The sequence below is a fragment of the Eubalaena glacialis genome, chromosome 13 (genome assembly GCF_028564815.1).
Source record: "Eubalaena glacialis isolate mEubGla1 chromosome 13, mEubGla1.1.hap2.+ XY, whole genome shotgun sequence".
Lineage (NCBI taxonomy): Eukaryota > Metazoa > Chordata > Mammalia > Artiodactyla > Balaenidae > Eubalaena > Eubalaena glacialis.
In genome coordinates, this window is record NC_083728.1 from 68,624,195 (window position 1) to 68,651,129 (window position 26,935).

The 26,935-nt window shown below is 48.4% G+C and overlaps 1 protein-coding gene across 2 annotated transcripts in view; it reads left to right on the forward strand.

The window, feature by feature from the left end:
* LOC133104311 (bMERB domain-containing protein 1) overlaps nucleotides 1-26,935 on the forward strand; it is a 165,002-nt gene that overhangs the window by 130,543 nt on the left and 7,524 nt on the right. Inside the window, exons 6-9 of one of the 2 annotated variants that reach the window (XM_061209973.1) lie at nucleotides 6,898-6,971; nucleotides 12,576-12,690; nucleotides 14,022-14,104; nucleotides 16,596-17,828. In XM_061209973.1, coding sequence (XP_061065956.1) covers nucleotides 6,898-6,971; nucleotides 12,576-12,690; nucleotides 14,022-14,104; nucleotides 16,596-16,708 — 385 coding nt within the window. In that variant the 3' untranslated portion in view covers nucleotides 16,709-17,828. Of the gene's footprint in view, nucleotides 1-6,897; nucleotides 6,972-12,575; nucleotides 12,691-14,021; nucleotides 14,105-16,595; nucleotides 17,829-26,935 lie in introns of those variants that run through there. The other variant, XM_061209974.1, reaches the window with a different exon arrangement.

Consider the following 26,935-nt stretch of genomic DNA (forward strand, 5'->3'; position numbering starts at 1 on the left):
CCCCCCCCTCCTCCCTCCTCTTCCTCCTCCTCATCCTCCTCCTTTTCCTTTTTCCCTCTCCCTTCATCTCTCTGTCTTACCTGTTTGGAGTTTAATCTTTGTCTACATCTTTAATTCTTTGTGGACCACTCAGCCGAGAGCCTCAGGGCTAGGATTAGGGAAACCCAGGACCAGAACCCTTCACAGCTTGCTGAGCCATCCAAGGGGATGACTTACGTGTCTCAGTCTAAGCACTCTTCTTGGCAAGAGATTAGGGGAATAAAAGTAGAAAATACATGAAATCACAAAAATTAGTATGTCCTTAGTGAAGGGAAGGATGTGAAGGACAAATGCCCTAGCAGAAACTGCCAGATCACATTAGCAGGTGCTGCAGGAAATCTGTTGGCTGACCTCATATTCACTGCGCACAACTTAATCCCCTACTGGTGCCCAGAGGAGAAAGCAGGCTGGGCCCTCAGTCAAAGCGTCAGGTGGTTGAGAGCCCCGTGGGCCCACCCCGTGGCCAGGAACCTTAGCCAGCTTGATTCCTGATGTCTCTCAGAAGTGAAAATTGAGGCAGGAAGCCGGCACATAGTAGGCTGTCAATAATCATCTAGGTTGTCTAGATGATTGATTTATTGGACAACTCAGCAAATCAATGACTCAGTGATCAATATTCCCCTCTCTGGGCATTTACTTCTTCATCCGTATAAGGTGAGAGCTCTTCCATCTCCAAGAACTCGGTTAGTCTCTGATTACTTTCCAAGTTTTTTCCCCAAAGATTAGGATCAGGATGAAATTTTTCTATAAAGGGCCAGCTAGTGAAAATTTTAGACTTTGGGCCATATGGTCTCCGTCGTCATTACTCAACTCAGCCATTGTAGGGTGAAATCAGCCACAGACGGTAGGTAAATGAACGGGCACAGCTGTGTTCCAATAAAACATTTTTTATAGACACTGAACTTTGAATTTCATATAATTTTCATGTGTCCAGTAATGTTCTTCTTCTTTTGATTTTTTCCCCAACCATTTAAAAATGTGAAAACCATTCTTATCTCATGGATTCCAACAGAGCAGGCAGGGAGTCAGGTTTGGCCCATGGGCCATAGTTTGTTGACCCCACTGGAGATTCAAGCACAAACACAACTTCCAGGAAGTCCCTTGAGCACCTTAAACAGAAAGTTTAGCGTGAGGATGCTCTTTCTCCTTGCTGTGTACATACTGGTCACCATGTCTGCCAAACTGGCTTTCATAGACATATAGCCCTGCCATGCTCTCACTCTAGAACCTAAGATGGCTCCCATGTCAAGTCCTTCATAACCAAGACCTGTATGTCACCAATATTTCAGTGGACTCTTCCCTGTCACATAACACTGATATCACACTCCTTTCTACAGTCAGTGTTTGAGCTGCCCCCTCTGCCTGAGTGCCTGGGAGCCTTCTCTGTGACCATCCAGGCTGTGCCCCTCCCATAAGTGGCACCGAGAAACCTTCCCCCAAACTACTCTGGTCTCTATCTTCCCTGAACTCCAACCACCATATGAGATGGGACTTTGATATTCCTGTTGCAGGAAGGGGGACCCCTTCCAGGGCTCGAGAGTGGGCTCTTGTCTAACACTAGGAAACGAATTGTCCGAGGAGACACACGGGCTGACAAAGCAAGAGACTTTATTGGGAAGGGGCGCCCGAGTGGAGAGCAGCAGGTGAGGGAACCCAGGAGAACTGCTCTGCCACGTGGCTCGCAGCCTCGGGTTTTATGGTGATGGGGTTAGTTTCTGGTTGTCTCTGGCCGGTCATCTTGCTTGGCCCATAGTTGGTCTGACTCAGGGTCCTTCCTGGTGGCATGCGTCTCTCTCAGCCAAGATGGATTCCAGCGCAAAGGACTCTGGGAGGTTGGTCGTCTCCTCCCTCTTTTGGCCCCTCCCGAATTCTCCCGTTAGATTTGGGTGGCAGTGCCATGTTCCTTATTGGGACCTCCTGCTGTGAGAAAACTCAGGCAAGCGAGGCCTGGCCAAGGCTGGTGGTTTCGGTCAAGAGTTCTCTAACATTCCCACCTGAGAGGTCAGACTGCCTGGGTTCAAGTTCCTATTACTTACTCTTCGGCCTTGAGCAAGTTCCTAACACCATCCAAGGGATGATAATGATAATACTCACCTGATAGGGTTGCTGTGAGAATTAATTGAGATGATTTTTATAAAATGCTTAGCCCAGAATCTGGCGCCCATAGTATGAAAACATTAATAAATGCCAGCTACTACTATGCTTCTGTGTTGTTTGACATTTTTACAGGGAGGCTGTCTTTAATATGTGTATAATTTTTAAAGGACCAAAAGTACCCTTTTAGGTCTAAAACAAAAGCAAAAAATATTGTTGGTAATTTTTTCAGGGAAACTTGTAATTGACATGCAGCATACACACAGAAAAGGGCACAAACCCCAAGAGTTCCACTTGATGAGTTTTTCAGTATTAGTAATTTTTCTGAATCCAAACAGAGATGATCTAGAAAAACCTGGGGGAGAGAAGAGTAATCCATGCTTGAGGGAGGTGACATTCTTTTAGGAACAGTGTCCCCTCCCGGATGAGGGTCTGATTACAATCAAGGGAGAAGCCAGTTAACACGCAGACCATAAATGTGCCACGGGGAGAAAACAGGCCTTCTGTGACGTGTCATAAAGGTGTCCCTTTCATGGATGTGTCACCTGAGCCCGTGTGGCAGGTATCTCTCTGGTCGCTTGGTCCCCAGCGTGATGCTGAGAGATGACTGAGCCCAGGGTCTCCCTGGAGATGTCTCAACACTTATTCTCCCCCAGGGACAGTGTTTAAGCTCATTAATCCAAGAACACCAAACAAATGCACACACTCACCATCTCAGTGCCATTAGGTTGGAGGAAATTGAAGTAGCACAGAAAGTGAGATTCATTCTTCGATGCACGAATGTTGGCTAAGAGTTTTCAGGAGTGTCTGCCAGCTGGCAGCCTAGCCGCTCACCTCCTTACCCAGGGCAGAAGGGTGGACAGAAGTAGCCTTTCCTTTGCACTTACTATGTTTGTGCTAAGCATAGGGCTGCCTGATCTACACAGATAAGGTTATTTCATTCTCATACAACCCCAGGACAAAGGAATGATTCCTTTTCAACAGTGAGAGCACTGAGACCAATGAAAGCAGTGAAAGGACTCACCCAAGTAGTACAGCCAGTCAGCGGTGGAACTGATACCCGCACTCAGGTCCGGCAGGGTCTAAAGCAAGTTATCACCTCTAAATGCTAGCAGAACAGGGCTCCCAGGATCCTTGAAACCCCTCATCCTATATCTGAGGAAACAGAGGTGTGGGTGAGAGGTGAGAGTTGTGAGTTAAGATTTACTGGGGGCAAAATGAGGACTATGGCCCGGGAGACAGCGTTTCAGATAGCTCTGAGAAACTGCTCCAAAAAGGTAGGGGGGGGAAGGTCAGTATATACGTGATTTTGGTGAAGGGGGAGTACATGCAGTCAAGCACATATTTTTTGCAGAAGGTTTCTGCTAGTCTTGTGAAAGTTACTGCTAGTCACGAGGAGCAGACGTCACCATGAAGGATTTTAGTGCTTTTCTAGATATGAGGAGATGCAAGATTGGGCTCATAAAATCATCTCCTGAAAATATCCAACTATCTGAAGACCTGTTCTGCCAGTTTTTCCCAGAGCACAGAGTGCTTCGTTTCTGATCTCTACCCTGAACTCCTTTCAGGGGGTGTCGAAGGTCAGCTGCTACAACGGCTCATAATTTAATCCTTGTAGAGGTAGATGGCAAGTGCCAATTTGTAGGTGACAGATCCGAGGACCACGAGGCGTGTGGAAGAGGAAGAGAGAGAAAGAAGAGATGGAAAGCTGGCGACAAGAGAGAAATCTGAGGAAAACAACAGTGCTATCTACTAGGAATCTTAATGGGGTTCTGACGCATGCCTCTCTGTGAGAGCGTCACAAGAATTTCACCTTGCTTGTTAATGTGGGGTGAATTTGGATGTGCTTGGGTGGACTCAAAACATGCTAAGTGCAGTTTCGAGATGGACAAAGGGTGAAGGCCCCCCAGGGCAAGCCCGCCACACCTGGGTTACATGTAGGAAGAAGACTGGTGTGAGATTCACCCAAACACTCGGAGTGGAACAGTGGCCTCTGGTGCACGTGGATCAAGGTTATGTGTAATCTTAGTTCCTTCTTTGTACTCGTTTGTATTTTCCAAAATTTCTACAATGATCAGGAATCTGTTCTGCAATCAGATAAGAATTTTATTTTAAAAATTTTATAGAGAGGAATATAATTTTTAAAAGTTGTTTTAAGGTTGAACGTTAGCTCGATTTGTTCAAATACCCTGCTTATCCAGCATCATTTTCTCTTTCTTTTCCCCCCTGCCTCTTTCTAACGGCTAATAATAGCAACAGATATGATTTACTGAGCATTGTACTGTGTATGTCCCAGACACGTGCTCAGTGCCTGACATGCATAATAATCCTAGAAAGCTGTACTATTATAATTCCTATTTCAAAGATGAGGAAAGTTAGACTCAGAGAAGAATTTCTGGCACACGGCCCCTTTGAACTAGAGATGTTTGGTGCCAATACTCTTGCTTCTAACATTACCTGTCGCTCTTTTGTTCTTTCATCATCTTTCCTTCTCTCATCTTTCAAAAAGTATCTATCAGGTACCTGTGTCAATTCTGTGGTTATAACCCAAGATTTCTCAACTTCATCATGATTGGCATTTTGAACCAGGTAATTCTCTACTGAGGCGGGCTGCCCTGTGCATTGTAGGATGTTTTGGAACATCCCTGGACTCTACCCACTAGATGCCAGTAGCAATCCCCCCACATACCCAGCGGTAACAACAAATATGTCTCCAGACGTTGCCAAATGCCCCCAGGGACCAAAATCATCCTCCTTAAGAACCACTCATGGAGCCTCATCTCCACGCTAGATGTGGAAAAGGATTCTGGAGCACCTCTGGTTGAAGGATCGCAGATAGAAACCCAGGGGAACAGCTTGTACCCTTCTGGCAAATCCCCCAAGCTCATTTGTGTCAGCTGCCACCTGCTAGGACATTCCAGGGCAGGGTTTGACAAGCGCTTGGAGTGCCTGCCTCTGGCAACAGGAGCAGGAGATGCAGGCTGAAGCGAGACATTACTGCCACTCGTCCTGAAAGCTGGGATGCTGGGGGTCACACGGGCAGGGCAGGGGGCCCCAAGCTGGTCTGTGGATGGCACTTCTGAATGGAGATCAGGTTCTTGGTGAAGACGCCAAGGAAGGAGGCAGAAAGATCAGTGGATTCAGACAAATCGATTTCTGGTCCTGGTCCTGCCCCTACTTGCTGTGCAGACTCAGTGGAGCCTTTTGAGAATATTCATGCTTTCCTCCATCTCTTTCTGGGACAGAAGGTTGATGTGTCCAAACTGGTCCACTCCATCCCCTCACCTGCTTCACTCTTCAGAGCATCTGACGTTCTGTTGTATTTGTGTTCACCCTCTGTCTCTCCTGATTAAATTTCAGCTCATGAGGGCAGGGGAGCTGGTGCATCCCTGGAGCCTATGTCATTGGTGAATGTAGTAAATGCTCAATAAAGACATGCAGAATGAAGGCACACACACACCCCATGGGGAAGCTATTTGGAAATATGTCTCAATGGCCATAGACATGTCATACCCTTTGTACTCAGTGGTTCTACTTCTGAAAATCAGTAGCCCCCACCCCAAATAATCCAACACGAAAGAAAAGCCTTAGGTGAATCCATGTTCATCCTAACGCGGCTAAAATAACACAAACAACTCAAAAAGCCCACCTAAGTAATCAAGATAAAGGCATAGGGAATTCCCTGGGAGTCCAGTAGCACTTGGTGCTCTCACTGCCGGGGCCAGGGTTTGATCCCTGGTGAGGGAACTAAGATCCCACAGCCGTGCAGTGTGGCACACACACAAAAAAAGGGCATAATTAAAACTGCTCTGATAAATCTACTTGGTGAAATTCCAGGCAGCCATTACAAATGTTGTTTACAGTAAGATGAGTTAATATTGCAACACACACACATGAAATACATAATGCGAAATTGTATATGCAACCCAATTGCTGAGTTTATAGGGGTGAGCTTCCTTTCACACTGTTGGTGGGAATGTCATGCACGGTCCCTCTGGAGGACAGTTTGGAAATTCCTATTAAAATGTTCATGTCACTTAACCCTCCAATTGCATTTCTGGAAATTGACTTAGCTAGGAATTCCTTTATTTCTAGGAATCTATCCTAGAATATATCTGGAAATAAGTCTAATACCTATGAATGGGGGGAATGGTTAAATAAATTGCTGTATATCAATATAATGGAATACTATGTAGTCATTAAAAATGAGATGTGCATATCCTGACATGGACAGATGCCCAAGACATATCATTAAGTTAAAAAAAGTAAATTGCAAAACGTTTTTTGTGCATGAATGACAGTGTCATCTTTGGTAGTATAAGCATAAACATTTTTTTCAATCTGGAGGAACAGATAACAAACCACTGACAATGGTTTTCTCTAAAGGACAGAGGGAGATTTTCTGTCTATATGGTGAATTTCTGTAATGTTTAAAAGCTTTTCACATAGCTGAAAAAGGAAAACACTGAACCCACAGCATGAAGTCTCCCATGTATGCCAACAAAAGCCAGCCATGGGAAGACTGGAAGGAACTCTATCAAGGTGTTATTAACTGTGATTGATCATTTCTAAGTCATGGGATAAAGGGCAGTTTGTTTTGTTGTTTGTTTTTACTTTTGGTGTAAAACTTCTAAAGAGCGTGTGTGGGCTTTACAGAGGACAGAACTCCCCCCTTAGCCCTCTTTGTTGAAACCAGGGTGGTGCTCGGGGTGTAGAACGTCCTGTTGATGTAACCTGCTGTTGTGTGCTGTCCTCTTTCCCCAGGATGGATGACATCCAGCTCTGCAACGACATCATGGACTTGAAGCAGGAGCTGCAGAACTTGGTCGCCATCCCAGGTAACCATGGGGGACCCCACCTCATGAACCAGCTGCTCGGAGCCCCCGTCTGGAAGGCCCTAATGCAGCCTCATTCTTGCAACGCAGTGCTTGCTCCCTGATCATGTGGTTCAAACTCTGCATCGGGCAGACCCGGGTTCAAGTCCTAATTCTGACCACCTCCTTGACCTTGGGCAAGTCACATTATCTCTCTGAGACTCAACTTCTCTTCCTCTGAAAATGGGGTAGGAATAGTAATAGTACCTAACTCGTTACTCGTTAATAGTACCTAACTCGTTACTCGTTAATGGGGTATAAATCTCACTGCGAAAAATGAAACAACACAAGCCACGTGCTTAGCTTGATAGCTGGTCCAAAGAGTCCAGTAAATATTAACAATGATTACTCTTATTATCCTGTTTGGGAACAGGTAGAGTATGGTGGTTACGAGCTCTGACTTTGGAGTCAAACCTAGATCTGTCACTTATTAATGATGTGACCTTGGGCAAGTTACTTCACTATAACTCGGTTTCTTCGTCTGTAAACTGGAACAATCATGCTATCTACCTCAAAGGATTGTTGTGAGACTGACCGAGGGGTGACACATGTAAAGTACTTAACACAGTTCCCATCTTATAGTGAGTGCGTAATAAATAAGTGCCATTATTATTATTACTATTATTATTATTATTATCATTAACTGAACACATTTCTACTCAGTGGTCAGGACTCAGCGCTTTCAGTGCCATGGCCCCAGGTTCAATCCCTGGTCAGGGAACTAAGATCCCGCAAGCCCTGCAGTGTGGCCAGAAAAAAATAGAATGAGGAGGGGGGGGAAATAGCCAAGTCCAGACACTACCCACTAGAAACTTCCATTTGATTAGCATGGGGCTCTGGCGTTGGTCATGTTTACAAGCTTCTCACATGGTTGTGATGGGCAGTCAGGGCTGAGAGCCGCTGGGCCAAGTCTCTCATTTTATACTACTCCGAGGGATCATTTAGTTGAAAGATACAAAAACCCATCGAAGCTTATGTAAACACAAAACGGGCAGTTACTGAAGGACTGCGGAGACTCCTGGAGCCTGCGGGCACTATTGTATTAGTTTGCTAGGGCTGCCCTGACAAATTCCCACAAACTTAGTGTCTTAAAACAACAGAACTTTATTCTTTGAGAGAAGCCAGAAGTCCGAAATCAAAGTGTCAGCAGGACCATGCTCCCTCCAAAGGCTAGAATAGAGAATCCCTCTTTGCCTCTTCCAGCTTCTGGTGGTTCCCATCAGTCCTTGTTCCTTGGCTTGTAGCTGCCTTATTCCAGTCTCTGCCTCTGTCTTTGTGTGGCCTTCCTCTCTTTGTGTTTCTCTGTGTGTCATCTCCTCTTCTTATAAGGACACCAGTCATTGGATTAAGGTCTGACCCAATGAGTATGACCTCATCTTAACTAATTGCATCCACAAAGACCCTATTCCCAAATAGCGTATTTCCAAATGAAATTAGGGGTGGCAAGGGCGTACTATTTATTCTCAAATAGGCAGGAAGCTCAGCCCAACTCACAAGGGTCGAGAACGAAAAACAGGAAAGCAGGAAAGCTGTGGAATGTTCTTTGGCCCTTGCTCTCTCTTTCTCTCTCCCTCTCTCTCTCTCTGTCTCTTTCTCTCTTACTCTCCATTTTGGAGCATGTTCCATTTTCTCCCTCTATAGCACATGAGCCAAGCAAGGCCACTTTGTTACCAAACCCAACTTGGGTCTGCTTGCCCGCAGGCTGTAAAGCCAATGTACTGACACCGGGTCGTGGTGAAGGAAAGTGCAGCGTTTATAGCAGGGCCAAACAAGGAGTCCAGGACAGCTAGTGCTCAAAGCACCTGAACTCCTCCATGGGTTTCAGCAAAGCATTTTTAAAGGCCAGGTGAGGGAGGGCCATCCCAGGGTATGTGATCAGCTCATGCACAATTCTCCGATTGGTGGATGGTGAGGAAACAGGGTGGTGTCACACGGGAGGAGGGGGTGGTTAGCATTATGAATCCTCAGGCTCCAGGAGGCCTGGGGGCTATATGCTCGTGGTCATCAAGTAGTTAACATTTTCCATTTGGTGGGGGTTTTAGCATCTGTAAAACAACTCAGGAAATGTGCATCAGATACTGTTATCTAGGGACTTCAGAGAAGAGCTACAGCAGACGATATGGGGGAGGGGTCTGTCCCAGGAAGGCCCCACAGGATGCAGCTCGGTTACAACCTTATCTCCCTTCCATGATTTTCCCACACAAGAGCCCAACTCTCGGGCCTCTGTGTCCCAATTTTCAACTTCCCAGGGGACTATGATGGGCCCGACATGGACTGACGTCTCCCTCTTGAGAGGAAGGATTCCCAGAGCCCACTGTTGGCTCAGCAGGACACTTGGGTGCCACTGAGACAAAGGAGACACGAGTGTGTGGCCACCAGGCCAGCCAAGGCCTCCTCAGGCCACAGGGGCTCCACCAGGGGCCGTGGCAGCCTCTAGAGCATGGGTTGGAAATGGGTGGGAAATGGCTGGGGGTGGGGGTCTTTGGTTGACACAGTGTCTGGGCTGCATGACTGACCAGGACTGGGACTAGGGAAGGAGAACAAGGCGCTCAGCTGGAACATGAAAAATTCAGTAATCATATTTTCATGCAATATTTAAAATACCAAAATTCATGCAAAAAAATATACCAAAAGTTTAAATAAAGATGAGATCGGTACTGACACTCAATGGGCGGAAGCCAGGAACGCTAACCCTGCATGGAGGGGACAGTCCCCCTGAAGGACAAGTTCTGCTTGAAATGCCATCAACTGTCCCACTGGGAAACACACAAGGTCATAGGGCCACTTAGCAACAGAGCCCAGGTCCTCAATGGCAGCTCCATTGATTCTGCCGGGAAACTGCATCTTCCCAATCACTTCTGTGCAGAAATTCAGATATTAAAGTTCCCTTTCCTCTCCTGCCTTCCCTGCTCACCTCTCCCCACCTCCTCCTCTGACTCCTTGTTAAGAGCCTTTCTGTGCATTCCTTGGGCCAGTGCCAGGTTTCTAGATGGATTTAGCTGAGTTTAGGGGGAAAAAAAATGATGCTCCCGGCAATTTATCAATAAAAATATTGAGTAAAGAGAACACCGAATGGCCAAGAAAATCATGTTTCTCCAGCCAGGGTCAGAAAATAATTTACCAGACTGTGATGAGAGAGAACACCTGGAGCCCTCCCCGCCTCCAGGGCTTTTCAAGAACAAGCCAAGATGCCTCACCTCACCTGCACTGCCACCACCGCCCTCTCAGGGCTGGGGATGCTTAGACCTGGCTGTAGAGGCCATGATACCCTCCCCTTGGACATAAAAATAGTGTCTCCCTCATAGGGTTGTTGGAAAGAATTAATAGTGGTTCTCAAGCAGGGGTGAGTTGGGCCTCCCAGGAGACATGGGCCATGTCTGGAGACAGGCTTGGTTGTCACAACTAGGAGAGGGGGCTGCTAGCAGCATCTAGTGGGTAGAGGCCAGGGATGATGCTCAATATCCTACAGTGCACAGGACAGCCCCCATGACAGAGAATGATCCAGTCTCAAATGTCAATAGCACCAAGGCTGAGAAACCAGATTAAATAAAAATGTAAAGCTCACAGTAATACAAATACAATGATAATTGCTACAATTTATTAAGCACTTACATTTTGCACACTTATGCTATGAGACTTGCTTTTCCTTCATTAAATAAGTGTTTATTTCTTTTGTAACTCGTTTGGTAAATATTTAACCTAGAGGGCACTTAATCATTAAAACAACAGTGATGATGTAAAATAATAGCCTATAATAGTAGCAGCTGACTGTTCATGAACTCTTACTATCCACCAGGCTGTGAGCCTAGTGTTTTACTTGATTTCTCTCTCTTAAAACTTGCAACAACTTTATGATTATCTGTGTTGAGAAACTGGATGCTCAGAGAGGTTGAGGAATGTGCCCAGAGTCACACAGCTAGGAAGGGGAGGAGCTGGGGCATTAAGCCAGGACTGTCTGATTCTATGGCAAGGGCTCACAGTTGTGATAGGGTCTACAGGCCAGGGAAACCAGTTAGGAGGCCATGGCATGGTCCAGGGAGAGCTGATGGTGGCCTGGGCTAAGGAAATGTGCTGGAGGAGATAGATGAGAAGCAAGTTGGAGGGTCACATCGGCAAGCACGTGAAGATGCTAGGAATCAGGTGTGTGATGCCAGCAGGGGATAAAGTTGGCAAGTAGGTGGGTGATGATGGCAAAAAAAAAGTGTGTCCCTAGATAGGTGGGTGGTGCCTGGAAGCAGGTAAGTGATGCTTGCAGGCAGGTACGTGATACCTGCAGGTAAGTGGGTGATGCCTACAGGTAGGTGGGTGGGGCCTGCAGGTAGGTAGGCGGGGCTTAAGGTAGGTAGGTAGTACCTGGAGACAGGTGGGTGGTACCTGGAGGTAGGTGAGAGATGCTGGCAGAAAGGGTATGTTACAGGCGAAAGCAGGTGAACAGCATTGGCTGGTGGCGTGGAGACTTAGGTCAGTAACTGGTTTGTAAGCTAGCACAGACCCCTTTGAGTAGGTGGCTTCTCCCGTGAGTTGCTGGGAAGGGCTGCATGAGCAGAGGGCTGCAGCTGAGTATCTGGGGAGGCTGGGGGATGCCTGAACTGGCAAGAGATAGAAAACGGGGATGAATAACTTGGAGAGGGAGGTTTGTGAGTTCCTGGGGGCCCTGCCAGTTGCTATGTGACTCTGGCTTAGATCTGGGGCCTGGCGGAGGACAGGGGAATATTGGAGGGCTGTCGCTGGTAACTTGGAGAGGACGGTGACATCACTCCCCAAGTCCAAGGGCGCTGTGGTTAACTCGCCTGCAGAGGGCAGGGAGGCTCTGTGGTACTGACGAGTGATTTGCAGAATCAGACTTCGGGACCCACCTCGAGAGGAATGATGCCTACCATCGTCAACGCAGCGATGAGCAGGAATCCAGGGGCCGCTAGCAATTCCACTCCACTTCCTCACTCCCCTTCTGATTAATGAAAGAAACCGATTTTCTCTCTAATCCAAATATTATATTCTCCTTGCCTCTGGTTCTGCCCCCAGATCTAGAGGAAATGGTCAGTGCCAGTTCCAGCAGGCAGATGGACAAGCTGCCCCATGATTTTTATCTTCTGAAAAAGTTTCTGCCCTCCTAGTTTTCTCAGTCCTCGTGTCCAGCCCTCGTTCTTTTGTTTCCTCTGTGGCGCTCTAGCCCTTGGTATTTGGAACAGGATGGGAAAGCATGGGTGCTTTCCTTCTGACAGATTGGTTGAGCCTCGCTATAGAGTAATTCCCTCCTGCACCCGGCCTGTACCCTCCTCCCCTCTGCCTTCTGCACGACCCCCTTGCAGCAGCAGCATCATTTACCGAGCACACACCACGGGCCAGCTCTATGCAAAGTCATTTACTAACATCACCACAGTCTCGCATTCAAGCCTCACTGTGTATTTTACAGAGGAGGAAACAGAAGCTTGAAGAGATCAAGTTGCTTCTTCAAGTTCATCCAGCAAGTTAAATGGTAGAGCCAGGATTCCAACCCTGGCCCCTCAGACTCAAGTGCTTTCAACAGCTACACTCAAACTGTCTTTGCTAATGTTTTATTCTTCCCAGAAAAAGAAAAAAACAAGTTGCAGAAGCAGAGAGAGGACGAGCTAATCCAGAAGATCCACAAACTGGTGCAGAAGAGGGACTTCCTGGTGGACGATGCAGAGGTTGAGCGGCTAAGGTAAGTGGGCGATATGTCCCCTGAGCACAGGGCTGGGGCTGTTAGAACACAACTCAGTTTCCTTCCAAAACCCATCACCTGCTCCCAGGACTCACAGCTTTGCAACAGGCGTGGCCTGGGCAAACGCTCCCCAAACACTGGATCCAAATGAATCCTGGCCTTCTGGCCTGAGGACCCACTTCACATTCAAGAGAAACTCAAATCCAGCTCCAAAATGTTTTGCAAAGGCCTGTGGATCTTAAGTGAATGTTATTTGAGGAGGTAAACAGGGAGGAATTGCATCACATAACACACGGCAGAGCTTCCTGCCCATTCTTTTCACTGAGCTTTCTCCCAGCTCATCAAGGCAACTTTTCCAGAAACTTCCATTGGTTTCTACAGAAACTCTGCCCCCTGTACTGACTTGCTTCCTTGCCTGCCCACTTCCCAGCTTTGTTCTTTCCCTTCCCCTCTCCTGGATGGCTCTGATGCCCCTTCCTAGCCTTCAGGGTCTCCTGTTTGCAGATGCACCTGCCACCTGGATCTGGACGACCATGGGCCCTGGAGCCATGGTGCACCTGAAAGCTCCCCAGGGGGCCAGGGCACAAGAAAGATGTGAATGTTGATTCTTGAATGTTTTTGTGCTGGAGCAAGGCCTTTGGAGTCGTCCACAGGGGAGAGGCTCAGAGGGCCTCTTCCAAACCAGAGGGCAACTTCCTTTTAATTCTCTGTGTCCTCCTGAGTCCTCCGAGGCCCCTAGGATGCACCTTGCCCAACTCAACCAGGCTTGGACTGTTGACTTTGCTCCTGGTGACCCTTGGAAGAGCTGAGGTGACTTGCCCTCTGAGACCTGCCACATACCTTGTCTAGGGTAACTTAAAGGTGCAGGGTCAGGAGAGGGGCTGCCCAGCTCACTAAACCTCCAGCAGGGAGGCTGGGTCCTGTAACATCCCTGCCTCTGCCCTGGGGTCTCACACTAGCAGGAGTAGCCATTTACTCCATCATTGATATGTGTCTCTGCTTCAGAGTAGATTCATCAAACAGAACACACACACACTATACACACATAACAACATATGCACACCACCCACACACAACACACACATACCACCCACATATAACACACAACACACATGTACCATCCACACATAACACACACCAACATGCATGTACCACCCACACATAACACACAGCAACATACATACACCACCACACATAACACACAGCAATACACATGCACCATCCACAAAGTCTGATACATCAGCTCACACTCTTGCCTCATTTCATCAGTTCCTTTATGCTCTCCTAGCTTACTGTACTTTCTTCTTGTCTTTACACATCTGTCTACACAGGGAGCAAGAAGAAGACAAGGAAATGGCCGATTTTCTGAGAATCAAGTTAAAACCTCTAGACAAAGTAACCAAATCTCCAGCCAGTGAGTGCATACGTTATTCCTTCTCCTCCCCCCATCCAAGAGAAAAGGAAATTAAAAAGAGATCTTGAAGCCGAGGCGGGCACAACAAAATGATTTCTACAGATCAAACTTGAGCCCAGGATGGCAGCAGGCAGGGCCAGCTTCATGGCTGAGAAACCTGTGCAGTTTCCCAGGTCCTCACGCCTAGAAGGGCACTATGCTTGCTTTAGTGCCCTGCTATTGCTGTCTTGGAATTCTTAAGAATTTTCGAACAGGGGGCCCTGCATTTTCATTTTGCACTGGGTTCTGCAAACTATGCAGCTAGTTCTGGCAGCAGCTGTCACTCTCTAATCATATGGTTTGCACTTCAATGCACTTCATTGAAGGAGTTGGGTGACCACTGAGGCAAGAAGGTGAGAACTGAGGGCCGTGGAGCTCTGGCCTCCATTGGAGTTGGAGTCGCCGGAGGAATGGAGCCAGAAGTTTACTTCTCAGAATATTAGCCTCACAAGATACTCAGAGCAAAAAGGGTTCTGTGTGAAATAAGTTTAGGAGATGCTGTATATTTGACCCTCTCTTTGTAGGCTTCCAATATCCATTAGCATATTAAAGTGATAATGGGTCCTGCTGTCTAGGAACTACCTTCTCTTTGTTGGCCCAATGAGACCACACTTTGAGTTATAAGAAATGGATGCCCAATTCAAACTGGCCCTAGCAAAAAAGAGGATTTGCTGGAAAAAGAGCAGTGGGCACCAGGGCTTCAGGGACTGGACACTGTTAGAACCCTTGCTTTCCTTCCATTTATCATCTTGGCACCTCTTTGCACGTTAGCTTCATTTTCTCCTACTACACAGGCCTTCTCCCTGGGGCCCGAACTCTAGAACCATAACTTAGTAGCAGCAAGGCAACACCAGTGATTCTCTCCTGGTATCTAAATATATAAGATTCTGATTGGCCTTTCTTGGATCATGTCCCCACCTCCTAGGCCCATCACTGTCACCAAGAGGCTCAGAAGTTGTGATTGGCTAGATCTGTGTCACATGCCCACTCCTGTAGCCACAGAGACATGAGCTGTTATCAGAAGAAAAGGGACAGAAAATCTTGCTAGGAAGACACAACCCAAAAGCTGCCACTATCAACTGAAGCAGCAAACCCAGTTTTTCCCTGACTATCCATTAACATCCCATGAAAACACTGTAGTACAGTTTGAAGGAATAAAGAAATAGAAGGGCCCTGGTCCCTTCTGCAGGCCCTTAAAATCATAAGCCACATGGTCCCTGCCTAAATCCAGCATCCTCAGTGGACTATCTCTTCCATGAAAGGCAAACTAGAAAAACTCCACCGAACACTGTGGAGAAGGAGCAAGGAAACCTGCCTTCTATGTAAGATTATGGATAGAAAAAAGAATTCTGGCAAGAAATCAAAACACCAAGCCTGCACCACATGCAAGAGGCCCAGTGTGGGGTCCAAATATACACCACCCATCTGGTGCTGGAATCCCAAGTTGAAACATTAAAATTAATCCAAAACCAGTGAAGTCCATGGGACCCCAGCAAAGCAAGTGCAAAATTGCTCAGCAGAGTCCCTTCAGCTCTCATAATACACAGCCCACAGATTAAAAACAACCCCCATGAAGATGATCTCTCAATAAAAATTTTAAAACCAATGAAGAATTGAACCACCATGACAGGAGTCAGTAGATGCAAAGAAGAGGATGTCTGTCCTCCCATGAACCAGAACTAACAGACTATCTAAAGTATATTTAAAATGATTAAAGAGATACGAGAAGGAATAATACCCAAAATGAAATAGCAAGATGCTATGAAAAAAGAATAGGTAGATTAGCAAACAATTAGCCTTCTAAAAAAATTATTGTCACTGAAGTGAAAACTCAGTGGGTTAAACACAGAGACATAGCTGAAGGGAGGATTCATATAATTGGAAGACAGAGCTGAGGAAATTACCCAGAATGCAGCACCAAGAGACAAAGAGATAGGAAATACGAAAAAGAAGTTATGAAACATGGAGGTTAGAATAATAAGGTCCAACTTACATTTAATAGACATTCCAAAAGGAGAGAGAACAGAGAATGACAAGTGAGGGTATCTGAAGAGATAATGTGTATTTTCCAGAATTGAAAGATATGAGGCCTCAGATTAAAGTGACTTAAACAAAATTTCTGTCATCCACTCACCAAATACTTCTTGAATGCCAGACTCTGTGCTGGGGTTGGCAGATACAATGGTGAGGAGAACAGAATAGAGGAAGGGCTAAAAGCTATAGTTGGAAGCCAAGGACTGAAAGCCAGTGGGCCTACAGGGAGGTGGGAACAGTCACCAGGACCATATAAAATGCATGCCAGCTCTGCACACCACCTGATCTGTGACATTGAAGCAAGGCCTGGCCAGGGTTGGGATGGAACTGGGGCTGCAGATGATCAGGGCTCTCCTCACCTCACCTCTCTCTCTCTCCTGTTTCCCCTCTCTGCCTCTGCTCTCCTACCTTGCTGCAGGCTCCCGAGCAGAAAAGAAAGCCGAGCCCCCACCTAGCAAGCCCACGGTAGCCAAGACGGGGCTGGCGCTCATCAAGGATTGCTGCGGGGCCACCCAGTGCAATATCATGTAGCCCCCACATGGGGTGCCCCCGGGGCCACGGGGACCCCCTCCCACCCTCTTGTCTTCATAGCCCCCATTTCACCGGGGCCCAAGAGCTCTCCAAGGCGGAAGGGATTGAAGGCAAGCCCATGACTGCTGCCAGGGGCCGTGGGTGCGGCGGGCGGGCCCGGCCGCCCTGTACAGAGTGTAGCAATAGGGAGTCCCTCACCGTCGCATGGCCCTCCCCAGAGCATGCCGAACCCAGGAGTCTGTCTCACTGTTTATCCAACCACCAGGAAAGGTCCTCCCTCGAAAAAGTATATCTCCACTTCTATCTAGCTGTATCTAACCCACCGTGTGAATGAACTGGGAGGGGGCATGATCCCCAGGTGTGTATAGTCGTGACTTTTCAACAATCTAGCCATGTTGGACACATCCCCCATCCACCCTCCTAGTTCTGCTGTCAGGCTGGCCCAAACGGCTCCACCCCCGATCTGTCCTCTCCCAGGGGCTGTGCCCTGGAGGGCTCCACACAGCCCACGTGTCTGGAGACACAGAGGGCCCATCTGTAAAGACTGAGCTTGTGTGTGGTGTCGTGGTCACGTTTCCCGCTTCCTCCCCTCCTGTGTCTGGGCACGGCTTGTATCAGGAGTGTGTCCGTTCGTTCTTGGCTCTTCCTTCCCTTGCAACGTCTGTCCCAGGTGTGTGGAGCAGAGTGGGGATGGGGCCCCGGCTGGAGCACACCTAGTACTTGGGAGAGGTAGCAGAGAGCTGGGAGCTCCAACTCGAGGCAAGGGCAGATGAGAAGGGACCCAGAGCAGATGCTGACTCAGGCACTCTCCACCCACGGGGGCCACCGGATGGACGGAGTGCCAGCAGGACGCCACTCACCAGCCTAACACACAGACCTCCGCAAACAACAATGGCAGGCAGGAGAGGCGGCCTGACCCAACCGTGTCCCATCATTCGGTGGTGTATTTTAACCAGCCTAACAATTCCACCTGTGTAACTTGATGTACATTTGCTACAGCCAGCCCGGCACAGCCCATGTGACCTCTCTGTACGTGTGTGTGTCGTGACCGGCCTAAGTAGTTAGCATAACTCAAGATTTGCTGATGTGCAATCATCCATCAGAGAAAATAAAAATGGAAACCACGTACACAGCATTTTTAAAGTTTTTACTTTTTTCTTGGCTATAGAAGTAACCCGTGTACATAGTTAATCATTTAAAAAGTACAGAACGTATAAAGAAGTGTTTTTGTTTTTTTAATGCCCATCATTCCTCCAGCGACTCTGACATTTTGGCATATTTCCTCTCTGTCTTTTTCTATGAATTTTTTTTCATGATTGGCATCCTATTGTACCATTCTATAACAGTTTTCTTTTTCCACTTATCATAGTATCACTATCGTTCTGCCACATCATTAAAAGCTCTTTGTAAACATTAAACACTCTTCATTAATATTTACAATGGCTGCCTAGTAATCCATCTTGTGGATATACCATAATTTATCTAACCAGTCCCTCAGTGTTGGACAATTAAGCTGTTTGTAGTTTTTCAGTATTATAAGTAATGTCAGGATAAACATCCGGGGGGATAAAGCTTCATCTGAATTTCTGATTTTTCCTTAAGACAAACTCCTAGAAGTAAGGTTCTAATTTAAATGGGTCACATTTAAAAAAAATATTTTAAATCAAAAGTTAACCTGAAGGTCTCTCTAGTCACAGCAGCTTTGGAGTTGACACAAAATACCTCTGAGTTAGATGGCCCCTCCTGGTGGGCAGTGCACCATCAGCCCCTCCCGCTCTGTCACTGATGTGCTTTTCTGCTTCAGTCCAAGCTTCGGCCCACACACTTCCTGCCCTTATGAAGCTGAAGAGGCTCCCGCAGGCCACTGCCAGTGCCACCATCTGGCCTCAGAGAGCACTGCCCTAGACCAAGCATGAAGCCAGGCTGCATGAGCTTCCTAGGGCTTCCATAACATATTCCCTCAACCAGCGTACTTTAAACAACAGAAATTGATCCTCTCACAGTTCTGGAGGCTAGAAGTCAGTGTCCTCAGGGCAGTGCTCCCTCTGAAGGCTCTAGGGAAGAATGCTTCCTTGCCTCTTCCAGCTCCTGGCGGCCCCTGGCAATCCTTTATTGCTCCAATCTCTACCTCCATCTTCACGTGGTCTCCTCTGTCTGTGTCTCTGGTCCTCTCTTTTTGTAAGGACACCAGTCATTGGATTTAGGGCCCACCCTAAATCTGGGATGACAGATCTTGATTCTTACCATAACAACTTCTGCAAAGATCCTATTTGCAAATAAGGTCACATTCTGAGATGGCAAGTAGACATGAATTTGGGGGCAGGAGTGGTGCCGAAAACTCGGCCTCTAGGCACCGGTGCTGGATCAAATCTCGGAGAGAGAGTTTTAGGTAAAGTAGAAAAGAATAGGTTTATTGCTTTGCCAGGCAAAGGGGGATGCAGTGGGCTCCTGCCCTCAAAAACTGTGTGTCCCAACCCAGGAGAATTTGGTAAGCAGTTTTAGAGCAATGGTTTAGGGTAGGGTTGCTGATAAAATTAGGGTGTGTGCAGGGCCTGCACTCCTTTAATCTGGTCTCAGGTAATCTCTTGATGAGCTTCTCTGGTTCCTTTAATCTGGCCTCAGGTGGTCTTCTCTGGAATAAAGAATGACAACATCTTCCATTTATTGGGGGTTTTAGTTCTGTAAAGAGCTCAAAGATATTTTTATGTGTATCCCTTGAGGCAGAACCAGGACCCTTCTCCAAGGCTGCACTATTGTTTCTTCACTGCTCCTTCCCTGTCTCTGCATCCCCTCCCTTCCCTGATTAGCAACTGTTCAAATCTGCCCTTTGGAACTCAGGGAAGGTCATGGAGGCTGGGGTCTATTCCCAACAAACAAGAAACAGGAGACAGAAAGTCTTCCATGCCCAGGAGCCCCATGGGGTCCTGCTCGGTTTCAGGGCAACACTATTTAACCCGGCTATGCAGATTCTTCCCACTCTCGCAATAAAAACTCAGGCTGCAAAGGACCCGCCACACTCCCTTCCTGGTGGAAAACGTGTGTCTGGAAGGCCTGACCTCAGACCAATTAGACAGCAGTCACTCACTGCTCCAACAAGCCAAAACAAATCAAAACCCTCATAAAAGTCCTGCCTCTAGTACACCCACTGAGCTCTGGGGAACATCTAACTTATGGTCCTACCATTCCTATTGATTTTTTAAAGCCAAAAACCACACCATTTATTGAGGTTTTCACAGAAGAGCAGAAGAAAGTAATTATTCAAGATGCTCCCAGATCACCAGGGCTGCCTGCAAAGCTGGGAAACCTTGCAGGCCTCGGGGTCCCACACCCCCAGACTTACTCCTTTTGGAAGTTGGTTGGGAGGGGACACGATGATAACTGGAGAAACATTTATTGAAAGCCTATTGCTGTCCACTGAATATGTATGCACATTTTCTTTTCTGTTCTTCACATCAACCCCACAAGGCAGATCCTATTACTGGTACCCAAAAACTGGGTTTGCCTCTTGGTGGGTGTTGAGCCAACAGACGCAACCAAGTCAAAGATCAGGAGAAGGAAGGATTTATTATTACTTGCAGCAAGTAAGGAGAACATCAGGGATCTTTCCCAAAGCAGTGCCTCCCCAACAGCAAAATTGGGGAGGTTTTAAGCTAAAGGTACATGCATATTCATTGAAGGGGCTTGAGCAGAGGAGAATTCAGCATAGAATTGGGCCCAAGGTCGACAGAGTCCAAGCCTTAGTTGACTGAAGTCAGGAGGGTCGACCTCATCATTCCATCCTCCACCTGGGTGGGGGCCTTAGTTCCTGCAGAACTCAAGGACTGTATCAGATTGTGATGTATAGCCCTTGAGGAGGCACTAGGACTCCACTTTATCACTGCACTATTGTTTGACTGCCTTTTCTCTGTTCCTGTCTTCTTTTGTCCCCTTAAGATCATTGATTACTGGAACCTGTTCAAGGGCAAGAACCGTGGCCAGGCTTAGATCACAAAATGGCTTAGGCCAAAATGGGTTCTCTTATGTCAAGAAAGCCATGCCTGGTTCTCTTTCTCCGGGGACACCCTAGCCCTATCTTCTTACTTTATTACTTCCACTCTGTAGATGAGGAAGTGGTCCAAGTTGCCATGGGCAGTTAGTGGTGGGATGGCCATTCATTCTCCCCCACCCCCGGCCCCCTCCTGTAGCCTCAATTGTCCTTCCTCTCCCCATCAGTGTTTAAGCAAATCCCTCCCACTAACAAACAACCCTCTATTTCTTCTTCCCTTGAAGCTCCTGAAACTACACACCTGGTCTCAGATTGGGACACGAACCCAATCGCACCTTAGATGGGATTCGAATCCAGCCAAAACTCAGACTGGGACTTGAATCCCACTGGGCTGGGACTCAAACCCACGGTCTTTTAGTTAGAATCACTCACCTGGTGTCAGGACTTACTGAAACTCAGGTTCTTTATGTCTCAGCACAGAAGGAATTCAGCAAGAGGCAAAGTGATAGGCAAGAAGTAGATTTATTCACATAGGATGCCTGTGAGGGATACAAGCAGGTAGTTCTGCCCTGAGAACTAAGTGGGAAAGCTGGTTTATTTGGGGAGATACACACTCCATAGACAGAGTGTGGGCCACCTCAGAAGGCGACAGACCCCAAAGTATGGGGTGGTTAGTTTTTATGGGCTGGGTAATTTCATAGGCTAATAAGTGAGAGGATTATTCCAATGATTTCAGGGGAAGGGGACAGGGTTTTCCAGGAATTGGGCCACCACCCACTTTTTGGCCTTTTATGGTTGGCCTCGGAGCTGTCATGGTGCGTGTGGGTGTGTCATTTATCATACGCTAATGTAATGAGCATACAGTGAGGCTCAAGGTCCACTGGAAGTCCAATCTTCTGCCATCGTGGGCCTAATTGGTTCTAACCAGTTTATGTTGTATCCTCAGTGGCTCCGTCATTCTTTTAAAGGTTGTGCCCTGCCCCCTTCCCTCTGTCTCAGCCTCATCCCCCCTGCTTGCTTGGATCCCTCTTTGAACTGGGGCCGCAGAAAGCTTCTTTGGGTTTTTGGTTCTTCTGGCCATGCTCTCTGTTGGCACCTCTCCTGGACCTTCACACGTTATTCTCGTGCCAAGAACTTCTCAGATTCCCTGCCAGCCTTTCTCTGATCTACCTGTGCACCACTTTGAAGCCAAAATGGCCTCCTTAAAGTGCAAATCTATCCGGGTGTGTTGCTTCCCAGTTTAAAACTCTCCTGCACCTCCCGCTCCATCCTCATAGTCTTGGGGCTTGGACCTGGTTTTCAAAGCCTTACTCAATCTAGCCCCTGCGTGTCTCTCCCACCTCCCTCCTCACTGCTCCTCCAGCTTCAGACCCCTGATCACACCAACGTTTAAGGGAACAGACTGAGTAGGAGCAGCTGGGAAGGAAGAAGGAACACCAGGCGATGTCAAGGAGGGTGTGTGCCGCAGCATCCAACTTGACCCAGAGGTCATGCACCCATAAGAATTTTATGAAAAGGGCCTACAGGACTTTGCAACAGGATTGGCTTGCTCCGAGAATTTTAGCAAGGCGCTGGCGTGGGAGCCAGATGCATCAGGCAGGGAGTGCTCCCTTACACTCTATCCCGCTGGAGGGAGGGCTCATCACTCCTATGTGGCAGATGGGGAACTGAGGCTCAGAGAGGGGAAGTGACTAGCCCAAGGTCACACAGCATGTAAGTGGTAGAGCGCCAGGACTCGAGTCTGAGAGCTGGGGTGAGAGCCAGGCCCAGGTGTTTATTTCTCATTTCTAATCCCAGCAGCATCACCACCCCACTCCCTGTTGAGCTGTGCTCAATTAGAGGTGACTCATGGCTATGCCAGCAGCCACAGAGGCTCTTATGGACCTTTCTATTCCGTGCTGGCTGGACAGCCCTGGGCTGCAGGGGCTCAACAACTCAGCTCATCAGCAGCTTGAGAAGAAGCAGTTACAACGTGCCCAAGGCCACCAGCCAAGACTCAGGACAGCTGGGTGGCCATCAGGGGCTGGGGCGAGACTCTCAGGAAAGCTGGTTTGAGGAGCAAATGTCCAGTCACTTTTCCCTTCATGTGTTCGTGAATTCTGCTCATGAATGCCTCCCTTGGCAGGTACCAGGGAACACAGCGACGAACCAGAGCGGGACAGTCCTGCCTTTGGGTACCTTACGTTCTAGGGAGGGAGACCGGCATCAAACAGGAGGGCAGGGGAGGACTCTTCACCGGCTTTAAGAACAAAACCCACTGCCCAGCGGGATTAGCCGCAGGGAAGGGAAGCTAGAAAGTGAGGAAGGGCTCTGGCTTGGGGTCAGCCTGCTGGGGTTAAGATCGACCACTCCCTGTGTAAGCCTGGGAGGGGTTCCTTCACCTCTCTGGGCCTCAGTGTCCAGATCTGTGAAATGGAGAAAACCACAGGGGTGGGTGGGGGTAAACGAGCCGGTGCATGGGAAGGGGTTAGAGCAAGGCACGGGGCGAAGTGGATTATTATTGCCTACATCTGCATGTAGGAAGCTGGAAAAACAGAAAGGCTGCCCAACCTGCCTGCGGTTCTTGGAGGGCTGGAGGCTGGGGATGCAGGGTGAGCGAGCCCAACCCGGGTCCTGCCCTCGTGAAGCTGATAGTGAGCAGAGCTGTGGACATGCTGCCATATGACAAAAGTTGCTGTAACCTAAATGTTGGCCAAGGCCCGTTCCACGTGCTTCCCCAATGTCTGCACCATCCTGGGCACATAGTTCCACAGTCACACCTGGCCCTGACTGCACCCCCATCCACTCTCCACACCCCTCATGTCCTCCCCACACCCTTCCCCTCCCTCTACTTCTGCCAAGTCCACGTGGAACTCAGCCCCAGAAACTGATGCTGAAATCTCAGCCTCTGTGCACTGGTGCCAAATCGAATCTTGGAGACAGAGTTTTGGGTGAAGTAGAAAAAAATAGCTTTATTGCTTTGCCAGGAAAAGGGGGACACCGCAGGCTCGTGCCTCTCAAAATTGTGTGTCTCAACCCAGGAGGATTTGATGAGTTTTATAGCAATACTTCAAGGGTGGGGTTGCTGACAACATTAGGGTGTGTGCAGGGATTGCACTCCCTTAATCTTGTCTCAGGTAGTGGGTCTCCTAATCTTGATGAGCTTCTCTGGTCCCTTTAATCTTGCCTCAGGTGGTTTCTTGGCTGTTCCTCCCTTGATTAGCAACTGTTCGAATCTGCCCTTTGGAACTCAGGGAAGGTCGTGGAGGCTGGGGTCTATTCCCTACAAACAAGAAACAGGGGACAGAAAGACTTCCATGCCCAGAAGCCCCACAGGGTCCTTCTCAGTTTCAAAACCATGCTGCTCAAGGTCTCCCGACCTTCCAGAAGGATTATGGAAGTGGGAGGGGGTTTGCATCACAGCCTCACAAACCAGTGATGCTGGACTCTTTGATTCCCATTTCCATCAGCTCTGCCACCAGCCACCCTCTTGCTCACCCCATCCCCAGGCCTCTCCACCAGCAATTTCCCTTTCACTTTCTTGGAACAATTCAGCTCCCTCCAGCCTTCGCCACTGACCTCAACTTGCATCCCCGTTGCATTTCCAGAGAAGCCTCAGCTGTGCTGCCAGCCAGCTCCAGGCTCACCTCCCACCCACAAAGATGATTCATTTCTCTCCTGATAAGATACACGTGCCTCATGGTTCCTCTCTCAGGAAAAGCCCCAGCATGAGGTTTGGGTTGTCATGAAGAATTGTGGGCTTCCTCTGTCACACTAGGATGGGGTGAGCACAGAGGCTGTGGGAACATGGGAGGGGGCGGCTAATGGAGTCTGGGGTGCAGGTGAAACTGTGCAACTCAGATCGGGACTTGGGTCCACGGGCCGGGGCTCGAAGCCAGCCAAAACCCAGATTGGGACTTGAACCCACAATCTTTTAACTGAGGTCACACACCCGGTCTCAGGACTTAATGAAGCTCAGGTTCTTGATGTCTTGTGGCAGAAAGAAGTCAGTAAGAGACAAAGTGATAGGTAAGCAGTGGATTTATTTAGAGAGATACACACTCCACAGACAGAGCGTGGGCCATCTCAGAAGGTGAGAAAGGCACCAGGGTATGGGGTTGTCAGTTTTTTTTTTTTTTTTTAATATTTCCTCTCTGGAAATGTCTTTCTCTCTCTCTTTTTATTTATTTATTTATTTATTTATTTATTTATGGCTGTGTTGGATCTTCGTTTCTGTGCGAGGGCTTTCTCTAGTTGCGGCGAGCGGGGGCCACTCTTCATCGCGGTGCGCGGGCCTCTCACTATCGCGGCCTCTCTTGTTGCTGGAGCACAGGCTCCAGACGCGCAGGCTCAGTAATTGTGGCTCACGGGCCCAGCTGCTCCGCGGCACGTGGGATCTTCCCAGACCAGGACTCGAACCCGTGTCCCCTGCATTGGCAGGCAGATTCTCAACCACTGCGCCACCAGGGAAGCCCTGGTTGTCAGTTTTTATAGCAGTGGGTAATTTCATAGGCTAATGAGTGGGAGGAGTACTCCAGCTATTTTGGGGAAGGGGTGGGGATTTCCCGAAATTGGGCCACCGCCCACGTTTTGACCTTTATGGTCTGGCCTTGGAATTGTTGTGGCACCTGTGGGTGTGTCACTTAGCGTGCTGGTGTGTTACGAGGAGGCTTAAAGTCTAGTGGAAGTCGACTCATCCTCCATCTTGGACCTGTTTGGCTCTAATCAGTTTATGTCGTGTCCTCGGGCTATGTCACTCTTTTAAAGGTTGTGCCTTGCCCCCTTCCCACCTGTTTCACAGGGACTTGTCCTGAGGGAGGACACATCTCAGCAACAAGACGTGGCAGGGAGAGGAGCTGGAGGAGGAGTGGGGGGTAGCGTGCGGGCGGGGGGCCAGCCACCCAGAGGGCTCTCCTGGGCTGCAGGAACCTCTCAGTGCCCCCCTCTGTCCCCCGTGTGGAGCTAGAACTCTCTGCATTGGGATTTGTTTAAGAAAAACAATTCAACTAAATAAAATTTAAAGATCTTATTGGCTTTATTCAACGATTCATGAATCAGGCGGCATCTAAACTAGCAGATAGAAAGGCACTCTGAGGGACTGTACAAAATGAGACTTTTATAGGCAGAAGGGATCGGGACAAGGAAGTCACCCCAGACCAAACAGCAGGGAGATTATGGCAAGGTCGCTTTCCTTTAGGGGATGACAGGGGGCCATCAGGCAGATGACGATTCCTAATCGACTGGTTAGGGCTGAAACTGTAGTGAAGTCTTGTTTTGGTGACATGGGGCTTAGCATAAGTGACTCCATTTAGGGCCTGTTGTCTTGTTTTTAACAGATCTTTTTGGTTGTAAAAGACCCAAACTGAAGCCAAACAGGCAAAACATAAGGGCACTTCCTGGCTCCTGGGCTGGGATGTCCCGAGGTCTAGGGTACCAGCAGGTCCAGGGATTCAAACGATGTCACCTGGGCCTGTTTTCCATGTTTTGCTACCTCTCCATCCCACCTCCCTTGTGCTGGCTTTGTCCTTGTATGGCCCCAGCTATAGCTCCCGGCTTCCATTCCCTGGGCCTTCTGGAGGAACAATCCAGCGATTTCAACAAGAATGCCAGCCTGGAGTCTCCCAGGCCTGGCTAGGGTCACATGCCCAGGCCCGAATCACTTGCTGGACCAGGGGGTGCAGATCTCTCTCAGCCAAGCTGGGGTCCAAAGGCTGACTCTGGGGACAGAGTGTGATGTCAGCCCAGTTGTGCCAGAAGAGGAGAGAAGAGATGCTGGGAAGTTAAAAACAAGTGTCTGTCTGCTGTCTTTTACTAAGAAACAGGATTTCCCTGGCCATCCAGTGGTTAAGACTCAGCGCTTCCACTGCAGGGGGTGCGGGTTCGATCCCTAGTGGGGGAAATAAGATCCCACATGCCACATGCCGCACAACGCAGCCAAAACAAAAAAAATGGAGAATAACAAACAGGCTTTCAGAGCAGGGAAGGGGTTTGTTAAGGTCACCAGCGAGCTTGCTGAAGCCAGGACAGAACTCAGAGCCCTTGGGCTGACTCAGTTCTCTGTGTCCCCTTCTCTCTCCGACATCCGGCCCAGCCCCGTGGGCAGCTCAGGCCTGAAAGGAATGCAGTGGTTCTAGGACTGTCAGTCCCCCATGGGCCTCTAGCACGCTCTTGACTTGCTTTACCAAAGAGCTGTTTGTTCAGGTTCGAACAGCAACTGTTTACCCATGTGAACCACAATCTATGCATTTGGAGAGAAGAAACCC